Raw genomic sequence first — 21940 nt, 5'->3', positions numbered from 1 at the left:
GGCTTCGTTTCAAACGGCCTTTTCAGCCCCGAAGTTGAAGCAAAGGCCGTAACTTTTTGACACTTAGCACGTTTTTCAGCCATATTTATTGAAAAAATATTATGTTCCTTTTCACACGCGTCCTCCGCCCAAAGAAAATAACCAAAAAGTGAGAATCTTATTCTCGAAAACAAACATGAACTAGACGGGGGGGAAAAAAAGAGAGGGATTCTTAAAATCACGACCGTCGAGTCATTTCTGAGGTAAATTTCTCCGGCAATTATAAGGAGTGGGCTGAAAATACTTCGTTACTTTCCAGTAACATCCATTTATTTAAAAAAATATATATATTTTTGCTCGAGACGTCTGTGAAGCCAAAAAGAATATATTTAAGATCCCCTAAATAATACGTTTTTATAAGAACGCCAAAAAAAATCATGGTTCGTGATCCGTTCTAATCTTCTCGCATTTCTCCTTGGAATCTTTGAACAAATCGTTCTGATGGTCCTTCGGGTTTTTTTTTAATTGTTTTTTTTTAAAAAAAGTTCCAGAAACGGCAATTTCAATTTAAAATGTGTTTTTTATTTATTTTTTTTATTTTTGTTATCTCCAGATCTAGCCAAAGGGAATTAATTTAATCTGAAAAAATCTTTTTTTTATTATTATTTATTTATTTATTCGTATGAAGCCATGGCCAGGCCGCGATTAGTGCGTTCTTTTAAATATTAAGCCTAATCCAGAATTGAAACGCTCTGCAGATCGGACCCTTTTGGCCCCCTGTCTAGTCTGCCTGTTTTTCCTGGTGTAAAGACTCAAACCTTAATCAGTTGTCAGACTCGTCTTAGATTCAGGAGCCATATGTCCATCCCATGCGTGTTTATATTCCCTCTACCACTTCTGCTGGGTGGCTGTTCCACTTTATCTTACTTTTTCACACAAACTGTATTTAGCAGGAACCCTCTCTAGTTAATTTAGTTTTTTAACCAACGTCTGCTGCATAAACGGAAAAACACAAATCCTTTCCACTCTTCCGAATGTTTTCCGCTCTTAAAGGTGCCGTTCCACCTTCCGAACTTAACGCTCCTGTAACTGAATGCATTGCCGTAGGTCAATTATGAGTTGCCGTAGGAACCGAAAAGCCTTCTTAAATTCTACGGTATTGGTGTTATATGTCTGTAGTGGCGAGAATAAAATGACAGATCCGATAAGATTTATTCATCTAAGTGGAACGGCACCTTGAAGAAGTTGGCGATACCTTTTAGTGGACCGACCTTCAAGGAGCAAGACACAGAAGTCCCTTCTTCATAGCTCTAGATTGTAAGCTCTTTGAGCAGGGCCCTCCTCGCCTGTTTCTGTAAGTCAAATTGTTACGTTATATATTACTTATTTCCTGTCCACGTTTAATGTTGTACAGCGCTACAGTATATGATGCCGCTATATAGAACATTATGCCATCATACCTCCAAGCCGTCAATAAGTCGCCCCGCTACATCCACAACCCATACTTTTATATAAATTATTTAGCGAAACTACTTTTGGACTTTTTTTGCAGCAATTCAGTGAATAAAAGATGAGAAATGGGTCTTTCTAACCGTTGTCTTGGCGATTAGCAGAAGGCTTGTTGCGTTATCTGTTGACGTTCTTGCCCCCCCCATGAGACCAGCGGGGCGGGGGGGGCATAGCTGGAGGATTAGCGAAGGGTGTTAATTGATAGCTATGTGGCTCCCAAGTGATGACCGGCGTCCTCGGCAGCCTCCCCGTCTCCTCCTGGCCGCTGACCCCGCCGATGCTTTCAACACAAGTGCTGGGGGGACCGTGGCCGGCAGATGAAACGTCCAACGCTCAAATGTCAGGGTCAGAAAGAGAACAAGTCGTTTGGATTTTCACTGGAACTGTGAGATTTAAGCTTAAAATTAAGATTCGTCGGAACCAAAGTTCTAAACAAGTTGTAGACGTCCTTCACGTTCAGAACTTACATCGAGAGCCATTCTATATGTTTGGAAGCATAATATATATAGATATATATAGATATATACAAACACACACATATATATGTCTTTATATACCATACCGGTGGGGTCTGGCTGTCCCTAAACCAGTGTCCGGCTGGAGAACCAGCGATGGTCCTGTGACAGGTCATGTATTGTTCTCCACCAAGAATGGATCTTCTGTAGATTTGGCAAGAAGGTCGTGGTCTGGTTGGAGTTGAGTTGGAGTTGAAGCTGGGGGCGACCAGATGTCCTTGTGTTTTTAGTGACTGTCTCACTGATTAAAACCTTTCCTGGAAATATTTTGTCTACACGCTACCTCCACAAACCTAACTAAAAAAATGTTTTTAGCCTTTCTTTTTTTTTACGTCTTGGCAATCAGCCATGACACTAGGAACCTCTGGGGGTGACCTTATGGAGCTTCCACGTATATAAACAAGGAAGTGATGCGAACGTGAGAATGAGAGTAAACGTATACTCGTGGAACTTGCCGGCAGATCGGCCCCATTCGGCCCCCGTCTAGTCTGCCCGTTTCTCCTGCTGTAAACCTTAATCAGTCGTTGGTCTCGTCTTAGATTCAGGAGCCGTATGTCTATCCCATGCATGTTTAATACCCTCACTGTATTACCCTCTACCACTTCTACTGGGAGGCCGTTCTATATATCTACCTATCGGCCCCCTTTTAATTCGGATAACAGATCTTGTATTGCTGCATCGCCCCGCCAATCAACTAGCGATAGCAACCATTGATTACCAGGTCGCGCAGGCTGTTGAAATCCGTCTCTTTTTAGACGCCCGAAGCCTGCATCCAAACTATGCATAGCGAAGTATTATTAGAGGGGGTCGTGTCGCAGCGCCGGTAACCGCACACCCGCTTTCCCTGACAACCGTTCCCACCAACAGCTTCAGCGTAAGGAAGGGGAACGTCTTAAATAAAGAGGAAAGTCTCCGCACCGCGCGTCAAATCGCTCGCTCGGAAACAGGAATCCGGCGAATGCCCGAAGCGCTAAGAATACGCAGCGAAGGAGGATCCTATAAATGTTTCACAGATTTCTAGGGAATTAAAGGATCAGTCAAGGGAACCGAATACCCCAACAAGAAATAAACAAAAGGTATTCTCGGGTGGAGGGGCCGTTAACGAGGACGCCGACATTCCTGGTACCACCATCCAAGACCAGAACCGGTACTGAGAACCGGCGTCTGATGCCCATTCATGATTTTTTCATGATTTTCAAGTGGAATTTTTCTAGTAACCCCCAAGTTTATAAATTTCACTTATATTTAAAAAAAAAAAAAAACATTGGGAAGATGATGGCTGATTGTCCTAAAATCTTTCAGAGGATTCATGGAACTAAGAAGGAACACAAGTTGGGGTAACGGATATGATTGTATAAGAACAGGAAGGACATGAAGAAATGTATCAAGATAGAAGAAACACGAAGAAATGTATCAAGATAGAAGAAACACAAAGAAATGTATCAAGATAGAAGAAACACGAAGAAATGTATCAAGAAAGAAGAAACACGGAGGAATGTATCAAGAAAGAAGAAACACGGAGGAACAGAATGGTGGCGGGATTCTAATCTGGGTTCTGGTCTTCTTTCTTCGGCTCCGTAGACTTTTTTTTATTTTAATCATCTGGCCTGTTCTTTGTTCTTCCAGTTTCAACGTTCCTCAAAAAGTAAAACTTCAGGAGTCAGCGTTTCAGATTCATCCGTTGTGTGTGTCTTCAGGATCAGTTAGCGATGGTTCTGCCAATGTAATATAGATTGGTATGTGCAATATTTAGGTGAAAGGCAATTTGTCTTGATACGTCTGCAATCCGAATCTCGTGTGACGGGCCGACATTCTATTTAACCTTCTTCAATAACCTTATCCTATATCGGTGGTGATTAGTCTGCAGCTCGCCGACTATAACAGGACAATTATGCAGGATAAAAAAATAAAAATAAACTTTTTTATTTTTAAATAATTTCTTTTTCATGGTTCTCATCCAGGTGCAATAAACTTTTTTTTTTCTTCATTTTTAACTAATTTTTAGGATTTTTTTTCATCCAGGTACAATCATTCTTTGAACATTTTTACATTTCTAACCAGGACAAATTTTTTTATTATTACTATAAACGCGGGTCTACTGCCTTTGTAATTTTGCAGGTTTATAGAACCAGAAAAATGATGACTTCGTCCGCGGTACTATGTATAGGTGCAATCGGCTGCAACGCCGTAAAAAAAAATTATTACGTAATAAAATCGCTATTTAAAAATTCTCACCCATAAACTTCTCATTTAATTAAATTAAATAGACAAATGTATTTTACTTTAGAAAAATAACAGAGGAACTTATACTTTATGCTACATGGTGTTTAGCTGCAATTTTTATTTAATATTAAATATTTTTATTTTATATTTTTGAAATTTATTGTAAGAAAAAAAAATTATATATATATATTTATATTTATATATTTTTTTTAACTTTTTTTTGCAAGAATGTATATATATAATTTTTTTTATTTTTTTTTTCCCCAAGAAGATTTTTTGTGTGATATATTAGACAGACATCTCACACACGTCACGAGAGGTGTCTGTCTTGCGCTTTTTCGATGCGAGGCGTCTTGTTGATTAGTGGCACGTTGTACGCGCCGGTATTTTTCTGTCTTGTGTCAGGGCAGGAACATTCCACGGATGCTGAGTGCTGAGTGACTGAAATCTCAGACGTCGCGTTTCCACGTTTTTCTTTCCGTCCATGTTTTCTTGGATTAGGTCTGGAGGGCCGGCGTTTACCCTGGTGGTGGTATTCACGTGCGTGCGATACCTCCGAGCGGACAAAATACGGTCCAATTGGATCAATGTCCCGGGTCATTTTACTGTTTATTAGCATTTAAATTCCAGAAACCGCAATGGTGAAAAAAAAGCAACTTTCCATATCCTCAAAATATTTTTTGGGGAAAAAAGGTGCTTAAACTAGCTGTTATTAGGCTATATCGGTCATTTTGGTAGCCTATTAGCCAGTAAAAATCCTTCATACAAATTTCTGAATTTGCATTGTTCTAAATGTCAAACTAAACTGCAAAATATAAATAAAAAAAAAAACAACTTTCGTTTTGTCTGAATATCCCGAATTCCGCAGGTGTAGGAGAATTCTACTGCTTTACCATCTAAGGACCTGAATTTTGACATTTGAGTTAAAGAAAGCCTATTTGTGGTAATAGCCGCTAATAAAAGTGTTATTTTTAAGATGAAGACTTTTTTTTTTTTTGCTTGTTTTTTGGCCGATTGGAAGACTGTTCCCTGGCACATCATTTTTTATGACAACAAGTAGATTTGGCACTTCAAAACAGACGATTTTTGGACTTTTTCCCCTGGTTCTCGTCCAGGTCCATTAATTCTTTCATTAAAGCAGGCCGAGTACCAAACAGTTTCTGTAAACACATTATTTTGGGATAGAACGAAGTTGCCGGACGCCCGTTCCGGTGGTCTCTGCTCTCCCCACCCCTAGCGATGAGATCTTGGCAGTGGGATTTACGCTCCATGATCGCCCAAGGAGGCTCGTGACGGATTCCAGAAAGTACGGCTTTTAGGGCCGTAGAACCCTGCGGTACCCTCATACCCAGCAAACATTCCGAGCGCCTAGAAAAGAGGGGCATCAGGGGGAAGGGGGGCAACAGGGATGATCAGTAAGAAATGGGAATATAAATATAGTAACTTAGAATTTAGTTTATAATAGTTTTACAAATCTTTTTGGGGTGATCATTGTGCTCTTTTTGGTTAGGAACCTCGCCGTATATGTATGTCCTCATGGGTCCCGTTATGTCAATGTAATGAAATAAAGCCTTTTTAACTTCTCTGGAGCACCGGGGACCTAAATACCAAGCGATGGATGCCTGCAGCATCCTCTAAAGCCAGGTTTCCTACCTATTGTACGACATTGTACAGCGCTGCGCAATATGATGGCGCTATATAAAGCAATAACTAATAATATTCCAAGATCTGATTCCGTATACATTGTATCTTAACCTTATACCTTTATCTGGAGTCGGTCACCGGCTGCTTCCATTAGATGGCGCTCTTTCCAGCTCTCGCTGCGCACTTCAGCTGTCAATTTTAACCCTTGATTTAGATGTAAAAGATTTTTAGGGAAATTATAGTATTTTTTTTGGTAATTTTTCTGATTAACTTACTTATATACATGGGCCTCCAAACAAGAAATTGCCCTTATCATGATATAGTTGGGTCGATAGAAAAAGGAACTATGAATAATTCTAGGTGGGGTGACACTTTATCTGCAAATCTCATTATGCTAAGCCAGGGTGCGGTTTTTTTTGTATCTGTCATTTTATTTTAGCCTCTAAAGGTTGTTTAATTTAAACAAAAATTCGACACAGAAAATAAAAAAAAAAAAAAAAATGTTTTTTTCCGGTTTCTATGGTGACAACCCATTTGTGTCCCGTTAGCCACGTGACAATTATGTGTTCCCGGTGAGAATTTTGAGTGAAACTAAATCTACACGATTCTAAAACATTTATTTTAAAAAGTTTTAAAGGTAACAAAGTAAGGGCTTTCAGTATTCTAAGGTGTGTAGAGTGTACCTGAAAGGCTTTGTATACAATATATATAATATATTTTATATATTACGGGTATATATGGTGTGTGTGTATATATATAATATACACATACATTGGTGTGGAGCGAAGGGGGTTTGATGTATCATTTTTATTAGAATTATTTTGGAGTATTTGGATTTCCTTGGGTTTGGTCCGTCAGTCCCGACATGTCTTCTCCAAGGCCGGGTGGGCCACAATCCGCAGAAGCCCCTCGGTGTGAGTGTCTCTTGCACGGAGTGGTCCTTCTCCTTTGGAGATATTTTTTCTCCGGTTTAGATCTCCGTCTCGTCGAGCAGCTGCTTAGTGCCGGGATATTTATGGCGGATCCGCTTGCTAAAACAGAAGCCGTGGAGATGTGAGATGCCTTCACTTAGGTGATCGCCGCCTTACGTACTGCCCGGTGGCCCTTCTACCTAAAATATCAGCTACCCTGGGGGTCAGAGCCCCCCCCTTTATTGACAAGCAATTCTGGGATCAGGTGAGGGCATCTTAATAGAATTGCCCCGCTGTGGGGTCTTTGACTGTCATTTACGGGAGCGAAAAATCAGCAGCATCAGCGGATACGTTGTTTCATTCTTTTCTGATTGGTTCAGCAGGGAAACTTTGGATACTTTGTAACTTAGTTCTGCGGACTGTTAACCTTTAAGTTACCGGAGTGTCGGTACTCGAATGGTTAAAACATTGCGGAACCGACCATAGCCTTCACGGAAGGTTGGTTCTTGCCGTCCGCAAGCTTATTATCGTTTATATCATCCAGGCTGCAGGGCTACCGGCCCGTTCTTTAACCCGTGGAGGAGCTGGGAGAGGGACGCGCTTGCCATGAACCCAAAGTACTCGGTGAGATTATTTATATTCTCGCCCAGCCCCGCTTCCACGGCTCCAATAAAAGAAACACCCCCCCCCTCTATAAATAAAAAATGGCTTTAAATGGAGAAGAATCTCCATCCAGCGCCTCGACCCGGTGACTTGCAGGGCTGCAATGCCTGGGGTGCGACAGACTAAACCTTCCCCGTGAAGTGTGTCCGGCAGTGTCGGGGGATTAATACTTCCCATTTAGAGCGTTAATCAGATTGGGGGGGTATTAACTATTTCTGCACGCAAAAACCCTGAAGACGGCAAAAATAAAGTATTTAAAAAACTATTAAAAATTAATATTTTTCGGCTTATGAAAGTTCGTCAATGATTATCTGCCGGCAGATCGACCCCATTCGGCCCGTCTAGTCGCCCGTTTCTCCCGCTGTAATGATTGAAAACCTTAATCAGTTGTTGGTCTCGTCTTAGATTCAGGAGCCGTATGTCTATCCCATGCATGTTTAATCCCCTCACTGTATTACCCTCTACCACTTCTGCTGGGAGGCTCATCCACCACCCTCTCAGAAAACTATGGTTCCAGTGCATTTTGAGTCATAGGGTCCAAAATAAGAATTCCAACCATTGTTTTAGGTTCTTTCACTTTGGAATCAGATTTGGCTCTTCTAAAAAAATAAAAAAATGGCATTCTGCATTAACCCTTTGATTGTCACATATCGGTCCTGACACTATGCTGGAGTAAATCCTTCGTGATTCCTCCCGCACTCCAAAGGGTTAACCTGTGCCAATTAAGTCTGTCGCTGAATAATCGGGGAGGCCTTTTATTCGCACAGAACGCTAATTAACAGACAAAGGGAGAAGCTTTCCACCCAGACGTTTTATTTGGTTGCGTTGTGACGGCTGCTGTCTCTCCGTGGTCATCGCGGAGGTCTCTGTCGCCCCGCAGACTCTTCCAGACCTGTCGCATTAGATATAAGACGAGCCATCTGTCACGAGTTTGCTTCCCCGGGTCACGCCGGACGCAGACTTACGAGTTCTCTGCGGACGGCTTCCTGGCTTTAAAGGCTGGGATTTTGTGGATCTAATTGTCATCAAACAGGACGTCTAATCCAGTTTAATCCCAGAGACACCTTCTGCCCTTACTCGTTAACCCATTTACGCCAAGAGTCGCCACGAGTCATCGATCTCATTCCCATTAACATTTTAACATTCGTGGATTTTTATTTTATTTTTTTATTATTTTTTTGCAAGTGTATAGATCCGTACTAGATCCATTGTTACGTGGTTGCCAAGCGGTTGTCAAGTTTCTTATATACGGTTTTAAATGCAAATCCGTTTACTCTACCTTGAAAATGGTATTTCTTTGTTAATATTTATTCTATTTCTTCACATTAGAAGACGGGCCGGACTTATGTTGACGGGCTGCCCGGGGCCCTTTAGGGCCAATGTCCAAGTGTTGGTGTGAGTGCAGCCAGCGGCTGGATATGCGCAGCCGCGTTCTATGCTCATGTGGTGTATCGCTGCGTGTATCCAGTTGGTAGATCAGGCAAACATGGATCTTCCCTCTCTTCTCTCCGCTCTTTTCTCTGCTGTTCTCTCTCTCCTCTCCCCCCTCTTCTCTCTCTCCTCTCCCCCTCTTCTCTCTCTCCTCTCCCCCTCTTCTCTCTCTCTCCTCTCCCCCTCTTCTCTCTCTCTCCTCTCCCCCTCCTCTCCCCCTCTTCTCTCTCTCTCTCTCTCTCTCTCTCTCTCTCTCTCTCTCTCTCTCTCCTCTCCCCCTCTTCTCTCTCTATCCTCTCCCCCTCTTATCTCTCTCTCTCCTCTCCCCCTCTTCTCTCTCTCTCCTCTCCCTCTCCTCTCCCTCTCTTTTCTCTCTCCTCTCTCTCTCATAATGATGATATCTCTTAAATCAGAAGTTAGTTGATTTTTTAGTCTCCATGAAACTCATTTAGAAAAGAAACATTTTCCCCAAACACGGTGGGAATGCGCAGCCGGTGTGTATGAATGGGAGTCTCGGGGCGCGTGTGGGGGAATGAATGCTGATTATTCCGGATGCGCCGATAAAAGGGCCCTTGTCCCGGGAGGAAGGCTGCGGTGAAAGGTGGCTCTTTAGTGCCGCAGACGGCTTATCTGCAGATCCACGGAGAAGCCGGAAAATCCCACCTACTCGCCGTCTGCGGAGACAATCCGTCCCTGAGCCCGGCCGGGAAGTAAACAATTTGTGGGCGCAGCGCTGTGTATGTGTTTATTGAGCACCAATGGATGTACTTAGCACTGTACAGATTACAGTATAATAAAGATGAGGCTTTATGACTGCCCCGAAGAGCTTACAGTCTTAGCTGATCCCGAGGCACTGTAAATATTAACCCTTTATTAGTCAATCACTCATAATTTATTGTAGCGACCATATGGTTCTCACAGCTGTCCTGATAAAATCCGTCTCTTGTCAGGAAGCGAAGGTATTCGGAATGAAGTCACCTGTGTTCAGGCAGGGATTTCAACTCTGATATCACAGTGAGAAAAATAACCCCCTGGGATACGCAAAAGGGCCGGTTTTCTATTATTATCATTATTTTTAGTACTTTTGCCGAGCTTTAACATCTTATTATTTGCAGACAATTGAAGTTGCCCCTGTTGCTTCACTGTGAGGGTAGTAGATAAGTGGGACGGCGGCTTTCCAGCGGAAGTGGTAGACGGTAGTACAGCGAGGGGATTTAAACATGCATGGGAATCTAAGACGAGACCGACGGGCAGACTAGATGGGGCCGATCTGCCGGCAGATTCTATGTTCGTGTCCCGTGTTCTCCGCAATTATTGATTAAACACATATGTGTTTCCATGATTTGAAAATTGAATTTTGAGCAGTCTTGTATGGATCCTGTATAATAAGTGGGATGTTTGCCCCGGGGCATGTAACGGGAGAGCGTGAGATCCTAAAGCCCCTGTCCGCAGGTAGATGTCAAAAGAAGGGGGTCTTTGAAATCACCCAGACGGAAAGATAACTTTTAACGCACAAAGGCTTGCCCTTCCTTTGTTTCCTGGAGTCTTTAGATGTGCGCATGTTGGAGCGTCCCCCGGAATATCCCCGTTCTTGCAGCCCCTTAGCAATTATTTCTTTCCTTTTGACGCATGATTAATATAAATGTTATTTTTGTTTGGATTCATGTACGACGTTCCATCTTGCCATCTCATCGCATTTTAAATTGCTACCTTGCCCCAAGAGCTTACAATTTCTAGACTTCAAGCTCGTTTGAGCCGAGCCCTCCTCGCCTTTTCTTTCTGTAAGTCCCAAATTGGGAGCATAGCCTGATACCCGTACTTAACGTAAATACGCATTTATTCCCCCGATCTATAATATTGCAATTTAATTCCATCGTCGTAGTCAATAAAATTGTTGGATTGAGATTTTTATGGTTTATTTAATGAAAAAGAATCAATTATTGTAATATTCTTCGCCCTTTTAAATGGTTCCTGGCATTAATTCGGGGCTAGGGGAATATTTGGGCACCCCAGTCATTCCGCAGAAAGGTTTTTAATATATATATATATAATCTCTATAACATTCTCTTCTCCTACGATGTTCGCGGGTCTGGATAAGCTCACAGTCCGTACCGCTGACGTTCGTGTGATGTTCCCTTTGTATACGAGAGTCGGTCGGAGACCAAACAGAATCCCCTTCCTGTTAATGTTCTGTCGCTTGGGCCGTTTCCAGAGCCCCGCGTAAGAGTTTTAAATATTTATGTCTCGGTGCTGACGTTGCCATATGTTTCGGGCTACCTATACATCGCTCTGGCACGGAGCCTGAATGAAGAAGCCTTGTGCGTTCTAACGAGCGCTCGTTTCGTTCGGCGCTTTGTTTTTTATTCTTCTTACCGCTCCGTCCCTTATGTTTAAAAAGCCGTCGCTAGAAATATTAAACGGTGCGACCGCAGTCCGCAAGTGACGCCTTCCTACAGCATCGAGCGCCGGCGCAGTTATGTCTTCCGGTGGTCCGGGAAAGGTGGGTTTGGGCGACGCGAAGGAAGATGAGCCAGTATGGCCTCCTTTTTAAGTAGAAACAAAGAAAACCGCCTGTTCTCTGTTTTTCTACCTGAATTGTTACCGTGCGATGTGTCTCGTACTCATCTTCATGAGCGGCACCCGACGCGTTTCTCACTCGTCTTCTTGCGCGTTTTGTTTCTTTCCAAGGTTTTAAAAGTACGGGGAGGAAGCTTCGCTGTTGGATGTTGTGAAAGCTGTACGGAGCGACGTCATCTAACGGTTTATGGAAAAAAAATGACATTCGCAGGTGTAAAATCTGTATTAACCGCAATACAGTTAACTGCTTTCCTCTTTTTCATGCCCCCCCCGCCCGTTTCACCATGCGCCAGCAGCCCGGGCTTCCTCTTTTTGGTAACCCGCGTCAGACGGTTCGTTGATGATTTCTCTCTGTTTTGCAGAAGGATTTCTCCGTTCGAGACGAGCTGCGCCGGTCGGACGTGGAGCGATGGTTGGGATTCATCAGCTTTCTGTGTGAAGTCTTTGGAACGATGAGGAGCAACACAGGAGAGCCCTTCAGGGTCCTCGTCTGCCCCATCTATACCTGCCTTAGGGAGGTAATTACGGCTTTCACCCACGACTCGCACGCCTTCCGAGACCTCGAGCTCCCGGGTTTCATAGCGGAAGCCCCTGGACGCTTTAAGACCGTCCGTCACCTGTCATTATTACTATCTCTCAAGCGCTGACATATTCCGCAGCGCCGTACAATATAAGTATGGAGCGATAAACAAACATAAAACCGAGATACCCTAACAGGAGCCTTCTCATACATGGTGAGCCTCTGAGGGCCGCGCTCATAAGCTAACAATCTAAAAATAAGCAAGTCTTTAAGACAAAAGGAAGGGGTAAGAGACCTTTACATAAATCATTAAAGGTGCTGATCCACTTACTCTGCTGAATTAACGTTTATTAATAGAGCACCAGCAGGTTCCATATCACTTTCTAACTAAATGGATTAAAATCATAATCCCAGGTGCTACATCGCAGCCGTCTGACCTCCCGACAACCATTCCCAGCCCCCCCCCTTTTAAACAACCTTTGACCAAATGCCCCTTCTACCTGCCAGGGCAGAGCGGTGCAGAGGGGACACTCTAACCAAGAAACAGGAATACGTTTATTTAACTCGTAAACAAGAGCGGGGTAAAAAAAAAACATCTTAGTGGAACAGCACCTTTACAGTTGAAACTTTAATGCAAACATCCTCGGTGTGTGAAAGTGCGGCGCGTTTCGCATTATCGGAGATGACCCCCCCCCCGCTCGCCACTTAATTGTAAGTCTCCAGAAGCGGAGTCAGAGCGGCGCTCGTGAAATTGCTTGCGCGTGGAGCCGGCGCTGCGTGGAAGTGCATCGATCGGAGCGAGGAAGGTGCCTCCGCGGCGTCTCCTCTCAGTCTGAGAAGCCGAGATGAGGAATGATTTTACATCTGACTCACAAGAGTCCTAGCACCCTATTTTTGTTTTTAAACCTCCGCTGACTTTATCGAGAGGCTGTCCTCCTTTTTTTTTTTAAAGGCTCTGTCCCATCTATTAGGAACATCAAAAAAAACGCTAACTTATTAAAACACATTTTAAAAAAAAAATAAAAAGAAGAGACTAAATGTGTTTTTGAAAAAAAAAAATCTTTAAATTTCTGGTAGAAAATGTTTTTATATTGAAAATTATTTTAAACATCAAAAGAAAAAAAGGTAAAGATAAAATCTAATCTACCAAAGGCATTCAATTCTCCAAAAATGAAAGCACAATGTTTGGGACTTTTTTTACGGGGAAACATAAATTGTCAGATCTGCTTTATTTAACCCCTTGACTGCTAACGACGGCATGGTGCCGTCACTAGCAGTCCCAGTCAGGTGCTAACGACGGCACCATGCCGTCACTAGCACTCTCCTACCTTGATGGGGGTCTGTGGACCCCCATCACCACCTACCCCGGCGATCTGCCCCTCATTTTGAAGGGCGTCATTGGGACCACCCGATCCGGCCGGTGACGTCGCGCGTAATGACGCGATGACGTCACCGCGCAACTTTATTGAAAACTGACAATTGTCAGTTTTCACGGTATGGGGGCATGCTGCTTAGATGCCTGTATCTCAGGCATCTGAGCAGCTACAGACCCCCAACATATACCGTTGGAAAGGTAATCGCCTCACCTTTCCAACGGTATAATGCTTGTAAAAAGAATAAAAAATATGTTAAAAAAATAAAAATGTACAAAAAGAGTAAAAAAAATGATTTGGGGGTCTCTAAAGGCAGATAAATAAAGATCAAAATTGCCTAGAGACCCCCAAATTAAATTATCTAAACATAAACTGGTTTAACTTTAAAAAAAAAAAAAAAGTTTAAGTATTCTAGCTAAATGATCACTGTGGTAGCCAGGGCCGGACTGGGACTGAAAAGCAGCCCTGGAAAAATTTGGAGACCAGCCCCATATAGTTTATCTCACGGTCGCGCTCTTTAACCACACGCACCCCTTATACATACCCGAGTCACACTATGTGCCATTCTTTTTATCTCATTATTTGTATTAAAATGCCAGAAAGCAAAAGTTTTAAAAGGCCCTAATAAATTAAATACATTACACATAATGGGATCAAAACATTTGCTACAGCGAACATTTTAGATGAAAAAGTTCAGTGGAACAAAACAGTGATCACATTATTCTTCACGATATTCTGGTGAGAAACTTTTGTTTCTTTATTAATTCATGTAGACTATTTTTTTCATATTTAATATAAGCTATGATTGAGACATGTTTGGTTTTTTTTCCTTTTATTTGCCAACCTACCCCCGAGTTATGCACATCTGCCCCCAGGCTTGCCACTCTGCCCCCCTGATATGCCTTCTAACCCCCTATATGCCACTCTGCCTCCAGAAATGCCTTATACCCCCTATATGCCACTCTGTCCCATGATATGCCTTTTAACCCCCTGTATGCCACTCTGCCATATAGGGGTCAAAAGGCATATCATGGGACAGAGCGGCATATAGGGGGTATAAGGCATTCCTGGAGGCAGAGTGGCAAAAAGGGGGTTAAAAGGCATATCATGGGGCACTCTGCCTCCAGAAAAGCCTTATGCCCTCCTATATGCCACTCTGCCTCCCCGATATGCTTTATACCCTCCTATATGCCACTCTGCCCCATGATATGCCTTTTAATCCCTTATATGCCACTCTGCCTCCCTGATATGCTTCAATCCTCCTATATGCCCATCTGCCCCGTGATATGCCTTTTAACCCCCCCTTTTGCCACTATACCTCCAGATATGCCTTTTGACCTCCTCTATGTCACTCTGCATCCAGAAATGCCTTATACCCCTATATGCCACTCTGTCTCATGATATGCCTTCTAACCTCCTATATGCCACTCTGCCATATAGGGGGTTAAAAGGCATATCATGGGACAGAGTGGCATATAGGGGGGTATAAGGCATTTCTGGAGGCAGAGTGGCATAAAGGGGGTTAAAAGGCATATCATGGGGCACTCTGCCTCCAGAAAAGCCTTATGCCCCCCTATATGCCACTCTGTCCCATGATATGCCTTTTAACCCCCATATGCCACTCTGCCTCCCTGATATGCCTCAACCCTCTTATATGCCCCTCTGCCCCGTGATATACCTTTAACCCCCTTTTTGCCACTATACCTCCAGATATGCCTTTTGACCTCCTATGTGTCACTCTGCATCCAGAAATGCCTTATACCCCTATATGCCACTCTGTCCCATGATATGCCTTTTAACCCCCTATATGGCAGAGTGGCATATAGGGGGTTAGAAGGCATATCATGGGACAGAGTGGCATATATGGGTATAAGGCATTTCTGGAGGCAGAGTGGCATAAAGGGGGTTAAAAGGCATATCATGGGGCACTCTACCTCCAAAAAGCCTTATGCCCCCTATATGCCACTCTGTCCCATCATATGCCTTTTAATCCCCTATATGTCACTCTGCATCCAGAAATGCCTTATACCCATATATATGCCACTCTGGCATATAGGGGGTTAAAAGGCATGTCATGGGACAGAGTGGCATATAGGGGGGTAAAAGGCATTTCTGGAGGCAGAGTGGCATATAGGGGGATACACTTACATACACACACATGCTGAAAACACATTCAAAAAAATATTATACATTTTGTACAAAAAAATACATTACTTTACTCACCTTCTACTTCTCTTCACTGACCTGACATCCGGTGCTGCAGCAGTCTGAGCGCGAGGGGGCGGAGCTTCCGCCTCACGCTGCTCCCATCACTATGCAGCCATCGGACTGCTGGGAATGTAATCTAAACGGCCGGTGCGTGCTGATGCCCCCGGCCGGAGCTACTTTAACACTTTTTTTTTTATTTATATGGTAAGCAGGATCGGCTCGCCATATAAAGTAAAAAAAAAGTATTAAAGCAGAGCCGGCCGGCGGCATCAGCACGCACCGGCCGTTCAGATTACATTCCCAGCAATCTGACAGCCGCATAGTGATGGGAGCAGCGTGAGGGGTGAAAGGTCAGTGCGAGGGGGCGGAGCTTTCACCCCTCACGCTGCTCCCATCACTAGGCGGCCATCGCACACGGCTGCCGGGTGCCGATGCGGTCGGCCGGCGATACTGTAATACATTTTTAAAATTTAATATGGCAAGCCGGACCAGCTTGCCATATTAAATTAAGAAAAAAGTATTATAGTAGCGCCGGCCGCATCAGCACCCAGCGGCCGCTCAGATTAGATTTCGGGCAGCCTGGGGGGCAATTGCCCCTGGTCCCAGCCCACGGACCTTCCGGCCCACCGGGAAATTTCCCGGTATCCCGGTGGGCCAGTCCGGCCCTGGTGGTAGCCAATGTTACCACAGCGATCACATAGCTATAAAAAGTCACATTCCCTTTTTAAAAATGGCCGATACTAAATTTTAACCCCATGATCCCTTTGATCATGGGGTTAAATTTAGCCAATGGTAGAGGAAGGCAATTTTTGAAATCCAGATGAACTGCAAAAATCAGCCGTAAAGCCTGTAGTACGTAAGTTAACCATGTCATCCCTGGAGCCCCTTGCATTTTTACTGCAAAACTTATTTTTGCTGTAAAAGTGATTTTTTTTCTCCCTTTACGATCATCTCTTTGGGATTGTAAGGGGAAAGAATGGTGTGTGTGCTTCTGCGAGTGAATGTATGGAAAGTATGGTGTGTGCTTCTGCGAGTGAATGGAGATATGAAAAGCGTGTGAATGGTCAGTAATTAGGGTTGAAGCCTTGACGTGGCATTACTGCTCACGTAAGAAGTTAAATTATGGCACAAAAAGTACATATTTTCAAAAACTACACCCCTCGGCGCATCAAATGAGGGGCTGCGTGTGTTTCTAGGACAAACCTGGAGTGCGCAAGACACAAATGAACATGTCGCTATGGTTAGAAAAAACATATTTTCTAGCCAAAACGACATATTCCATCATTATCTGTGAACTTAACTTTTGTCCTAGAAATACATGTAACCCCTCATTTGAAGCTTCAAGGGGTGTAGTTTCTTGAAATGTGTACTTTATGTACCCTAATTTAACTTCCCAGATGTCTAGACCACCTTAACTTCAGATATGGCAGATTGGAGAATCTTGTTAAAAAATTGTCTTAAAACATTTAGGGGTGATGGCTGCATTTAGACAGCTTTAGACAGCTGGGAAGTTAAATTATGGTACATAAAGTATATATTTTCAGAAACTACACCCCTTGGCGCATCAAATGAGGGGCTGCATGTGTTTCTAGGACAAACCTGGAGTGCGGAAGACATAAATGAACTTGTCGCTTTTAATTTTATTTATTTTTATTTGTGTGATATTCACTTATTTGTTGTGCACGTCAGATTTGTGATACAAATACAAATAAGACCTCATTTGCTGCGGCTGGGGGTGTAGTTTCTAAAAATATATAGTTTTGTTGGCATATTTTAACATCCCGGGCAGCTAGAGCTGTTTAATTGACGGCAGCTATGCATTAAATTTAAAGATGAATTTTGTGATAGTCTAATAAATTTAACTTTTAGCAATAAAATATTAGAAAAACACAGTCTACTGTTCTCAATGTCTGTTTATTTTAGACCGGTTACCTACTACAAATATTTAGCAACACAGGTTTTGATATTAGAGTTTAGAAAAATAACATTACAAACTAGTTTTTATTGAGTTGGAAGTGAAAAATTACACTTTTTTCACATTTTTGGTTGTATTTTGCAAACCTAATGAGACATACACATATAAAAATGGTATATTTGGAATCTGCTGGGTGTGCTGAAAAAAACAATATATGGTTTGTATAGTTTATTCCCAAGAAATTTACTTGAAACACGTTTAAACGTGAGATGCACCAAAATGCCGAAAACTAGCTTAGCACCAGGGTGTGAAATGGCTTAGCAGCCAAGGGGTTAATATCAGGACAGGGGTTCTGTGTTGGCGGACGTTGGCACTGCACCTTTAACTACTGGGTGAGGGGGGGGACACTGAGAGGTGAGCGACTTCGTATTCTGCCGCGTTTACCGTTTGTGCCGTTAGTGAGCGGTTGCTGTGGTTTGTATTCTGGTTGCGCAAGTTGTGTCTCAAACCCAGCGAGGGCGATGTATAAAGAGAAGTGCTGATTACACCAAGGGCTGCCGCTCATCATCCCCGGCGCATTAACTATAAAAACGAGTTGCCAGCGCAAACCTAAACATCAGATGAACATCTATATTTTTATACGTTTTGTGCCGCTTCCTATCATTTTTTATTTCACCTTTAAAATTGAACTTGAGCAAATATTACCTGATTAAAAAATTTTTATATATATGTATAATATACACTGCTGTTCAAAGCTTTGGGGTCCCTCAGCTGTTTTCATGGAAAACAAGGACCTTTCTGGCTGTATCATAATTACAAAAGTGATTTCTAACCATCAATTATCATTAAAGGGCCATTGAAACACAGGAGTGATGGGAGTGATAAAGGGCCATTGGAACACAGGAGTGATGGGAGTGATAAAGGGCCATTGGAACACAGGAGTGATGGGAGTAATAAAGGGCCATTGGAACACAGGAGTGATGGGAGTGATAAAGGGCCATTGGAACACAGGAGTGATGGGAGTGATAAAGGGCCATTGGAACACAGGAGTGATGGGAGTGATAAAGGGCCATTGGAACATAGGAGTGATGGGAGTGATAAAGGGCCATTGGAACACAGGAGTGATGGGAGTGATAAAGGGCCATTGGAACATAGGAGTGATGGGAGTGATAAAGGGCCATTGGAACATAGGAGTGATGGGAGTGATAAAGGGCCTCTGTACGGCTATGAAGAGATTCCATTAAAATCAGTCATTTACAACATTAACCCCGTCTGCACTGGATTTTGTTATCCATTTCATGTTATTTTAATGGACAGAAGGTGCTTTTCATTTATAAACAAGGACTTTTCTAAGTGACCCCAAACTTTTGGACCATAGTGTATGTATGTGTATGCGTATGTTTATGTATATGTTTTCTAGAGTTATTTTGGATAAGGATCTCTGTCGTCATAGACAGTGTATACTGTTTTTGGCATTTAAGTCCTAATTATGTTCTCTCTCTGTTTATTCTGACTCTTCAGTTGTTACAGTCCCAAGATGTGAAGGAAGATGCGGTTCTGTGCTGCTCCATGGAGGTGAGATACGCCGGAATACCGAGTCTCCTCGCAAACAAACAAACAAAGCCATCTTTAATCTGACCCTCTTTGCGAATGCTATAATAATAATAATAGTTATACTTATTAGATATAATTGAGTCCCACGGCATTGGGGTCTTTTCTTTGAGGTCCAACCCGAGTCGCCATTTGCTTTCAAAACTCCCCGGAACAATTAGTTCGCAGAGCGTTTCACGGAACATCACAGCCGAGTAACGGTGGTTATTGGCAATAATTAATAACGCCGGGGTTCCTGCAGTCTGTGTAAAAGCTGTTAATGGCTTTGAAGCATTTAGTTACTTGCTTTCCTGAAATAAAGTGCACATAGTTAACCCTTTCAGCGTGTCCCCGGCCGCTGCCTTCCCTAGGGCTGTCTGACGCAGGGGTCTCCGGCTCCTGCGTGGGTAGGTGGCCGTGGTTTTATTGGTATCGTGTCGGGTTTGTTTGACCTCATCGCCTCCTCCCATCTCCTTCTTCATTTTCTGCTCATTCCCAGCCCAATTTACCCCTAAATCCCTTAAACAAGCAATGGTTATTTTTAACTTGTATACATACTCCTGTATGTCAAATTCAGCTCCGGTTCCTTATGTTTGAGGTTCATAAGTCCTGCTTCCACCAGGAGACCTGACAACGGAGAACGCTGTACAGTCCTATATACATTGCTCTGAGTAAATGTATAGATACCGGATATATGGGATCTGTGTTTACAGTCCAATAACGCCGGTGGAGAACCAAACGACTTAAAACATTGGCTTTCATTGATTAATAGTAATAATGACACTTATGTCCCTGGGGGGGGGGTTATGTGTCTGTTGCCCTGTTCAGCTGTCCCTATCTGTCTTGTCTCCACATTCATAAAAGCTCCACTGTATGGATAAATCTTCCATGTTCTGAGGTTGCTGTGGACCCCACGTGACACTTCATGGTCACCATAAGATGTGTGGTGGGGTTCTACCGTCATATCGCAGGCGGCAATGAATCCCCCACGGCAAGGCTTCGGTGATCTCCTCTTTCACCGTTGGAAGCCAGATGACAGACGTAGGTGTCCGACGAACAACTTACGACGTGACGTGTAACTTATGACCCTTTCTCTGTTGACAGCTGCAAAGCACCGGACGCCTGCTGGAGGAGCAGCTGCCCGAGATGATGACGGAGCTGCTGGCGACGGCGCGAGACACGATGCTGTGTCCCTCGGAGTCCACGCTGACGCGATCCCTCCTGCTTGAGGTCATAGAGCTACATGCCAACAGCTGGAACCCCTTGACGCCAACCATCACGCAGTACTACAACAAGACCATCCAGAAACTCACGGGCTGACCGGGCATGGGGGGGCCGGGACCGGCCATGGGACGCCACTTGAGGGTAGGGGGGAGAGAGACAGAGAAAGGAGAAAAATACGGCAAACCAGAATGTACCTTACAAACTGGACTCAAGAACACTTCTCTGCCAACGCTAAAGACTCATTATGAATTATTAGATCCGATTTAACGGCATGCTCGCGAAGCTTATTCAATGAAGGGGGGGGCGTTGTTTCAGCCTCCTTGCTTCTTGCAGCCTCCCCCTGTCTGTCTGTCTGTCTGCCCCCACATTAGCATATTGTATAGGCCAACTGAGCACACCACGCCGAGACGTTGCCCCCCGTAAGTGCAGTGGAAGCGCGCGTTGAAAGACCGGTGGCCTCTATTGTCCAAGCGCCATTGTGATGGCTTGTGCTGGCCCAACTGGCAAGAGACATCCCCGAGCAGATGTCTCAGGAGGACAAAAGACGGCGCGGTTTGACCAGACACCCATAATTGAGCATCTCTATTGTCAGAGAGCGACGCTTGTAGGGATTTGCACGGGTTGAGATGTTTTGTGTGGGTTTTTTTTGTTTTTTTTTTGCACTGCTTTTAAATGGACACTTTTTGTTGGGTAGTCGGAGAAAAAAAAAAACAAAGACAAACAGATAATGAACAGAATAAACAACCGTTGGGTATGACTTGGCAAACTGAAGGAAAATACCTTTTTTTTGTTTTTCTTTTTTAGCTTAAAGGGCCAAAATTGTATTTATTTATTATTATTTTGTCATTTTTGGCTTAAGTTCTCTAACACATTTAGGCTGTGAGTATTAAATATATATTTGTTTATGTTTCTTTTATTTTTATAATTTTTATTTTTAATACCCCAAAAATCTTTACCAATCATATACCATGGAAGCCATAAAAAAAATAATCAATGGGATAGATTTTATTCAGCTACAAAAAAAAAAAGAAATGAAATTCAATTTAATTTTAATATATTATATTACCCCGATACAATGTATATGATTTTTCCAGCTCATTATACATAGGATTTAAAAACCTAAAAAATATATATTATTATAATTATTATTATTATTATTATTATTATTATTTGTGGTTTAGTTAATAAGTATTAAGAAAGTCCTCTTCTTTCTTTCAGTTGAGCGCAGTTCTCAGGTCTTGTTGGTTCTTCTGTTATTTTCTATAACATGGAATGATTGACAGCTCTTTCGTTTTTTGGTTTCTCCTCTGGAAACGGGATGAAGGAAGAATGGACCTTAATCAGTAGAATGTATATTTTCTCTGCCGTGAATATTTTTTGTTAATATCCGCAGTTTTTCTCCCATTTATGAGTCGAATCGGCGATGCCCGGTGACTAGAAAGCCGGAGCTAACGAAGCTTTTTGTGTTTGGGGTCAGCTTTTTAAGGGCCGAGTTGGTTTGAAAGGTTTGTGGGTTCCACTCGTTGTCACTTTGGGGGGGACCTTTGGTGCCGTGTTAACCGGTTTTATTGGGGCTGCTCTGGGGTAACGTTGTAGAAGGCAGGGGTCGGTAGAAACATACTTGGTTCTTTGGTGTGGAATCGAACGTTGTATATGTA

At 43.1% G+C, this 21940-nt stretch overlaps 1 protein-coding gene across 1 annotated transcript in view; it reads left to right on the top strand.

The window, feature by feature from the left end:
- CTIF (cap binding complex dependent translation initiation factor) overlaps positions 1-20613 on the top strand; it is an 83210-nt gene extending 62597 nt beyond the window's left edge. Inside the window, exons 10-12 of the mRNA XM_053448241.1 lie at positions 11815-11970; positions 18990-19043; positions 20163-20613. Coding sequence (XP_053304216.1) covers positions 11815-11970; positions 18990-19043; positions 20163-20378 — 426 coding nt within the window. The 3' untranslated portion in view covers positions 20379-20613. The remainder of the gene's footprint in view (positions 1-11814; positions 11971-18989; positions 19044-20162) is intronic.
- Positions 20614-21940: the final 1327 nt, after the last annotated feature.

The sequence above is a fragment of the Spea bombifrons genome, chromosome 1 (genome assembly GCF_027358695.1).
Source record: "Spea bombifrons isolate aSpeBom1 chromosome 1, aSpeBom1.2.pri, whole genome shotgun sequence".
Lineage (NCBI taxonomy): Eukaryota > Metazoa > Chordata > Amphibia > Anura > Pelobatidae > Spea > Spea bombifrons.
This window is presented reverse-complemented; position numbering and strand designations above follow the sequence as displayed.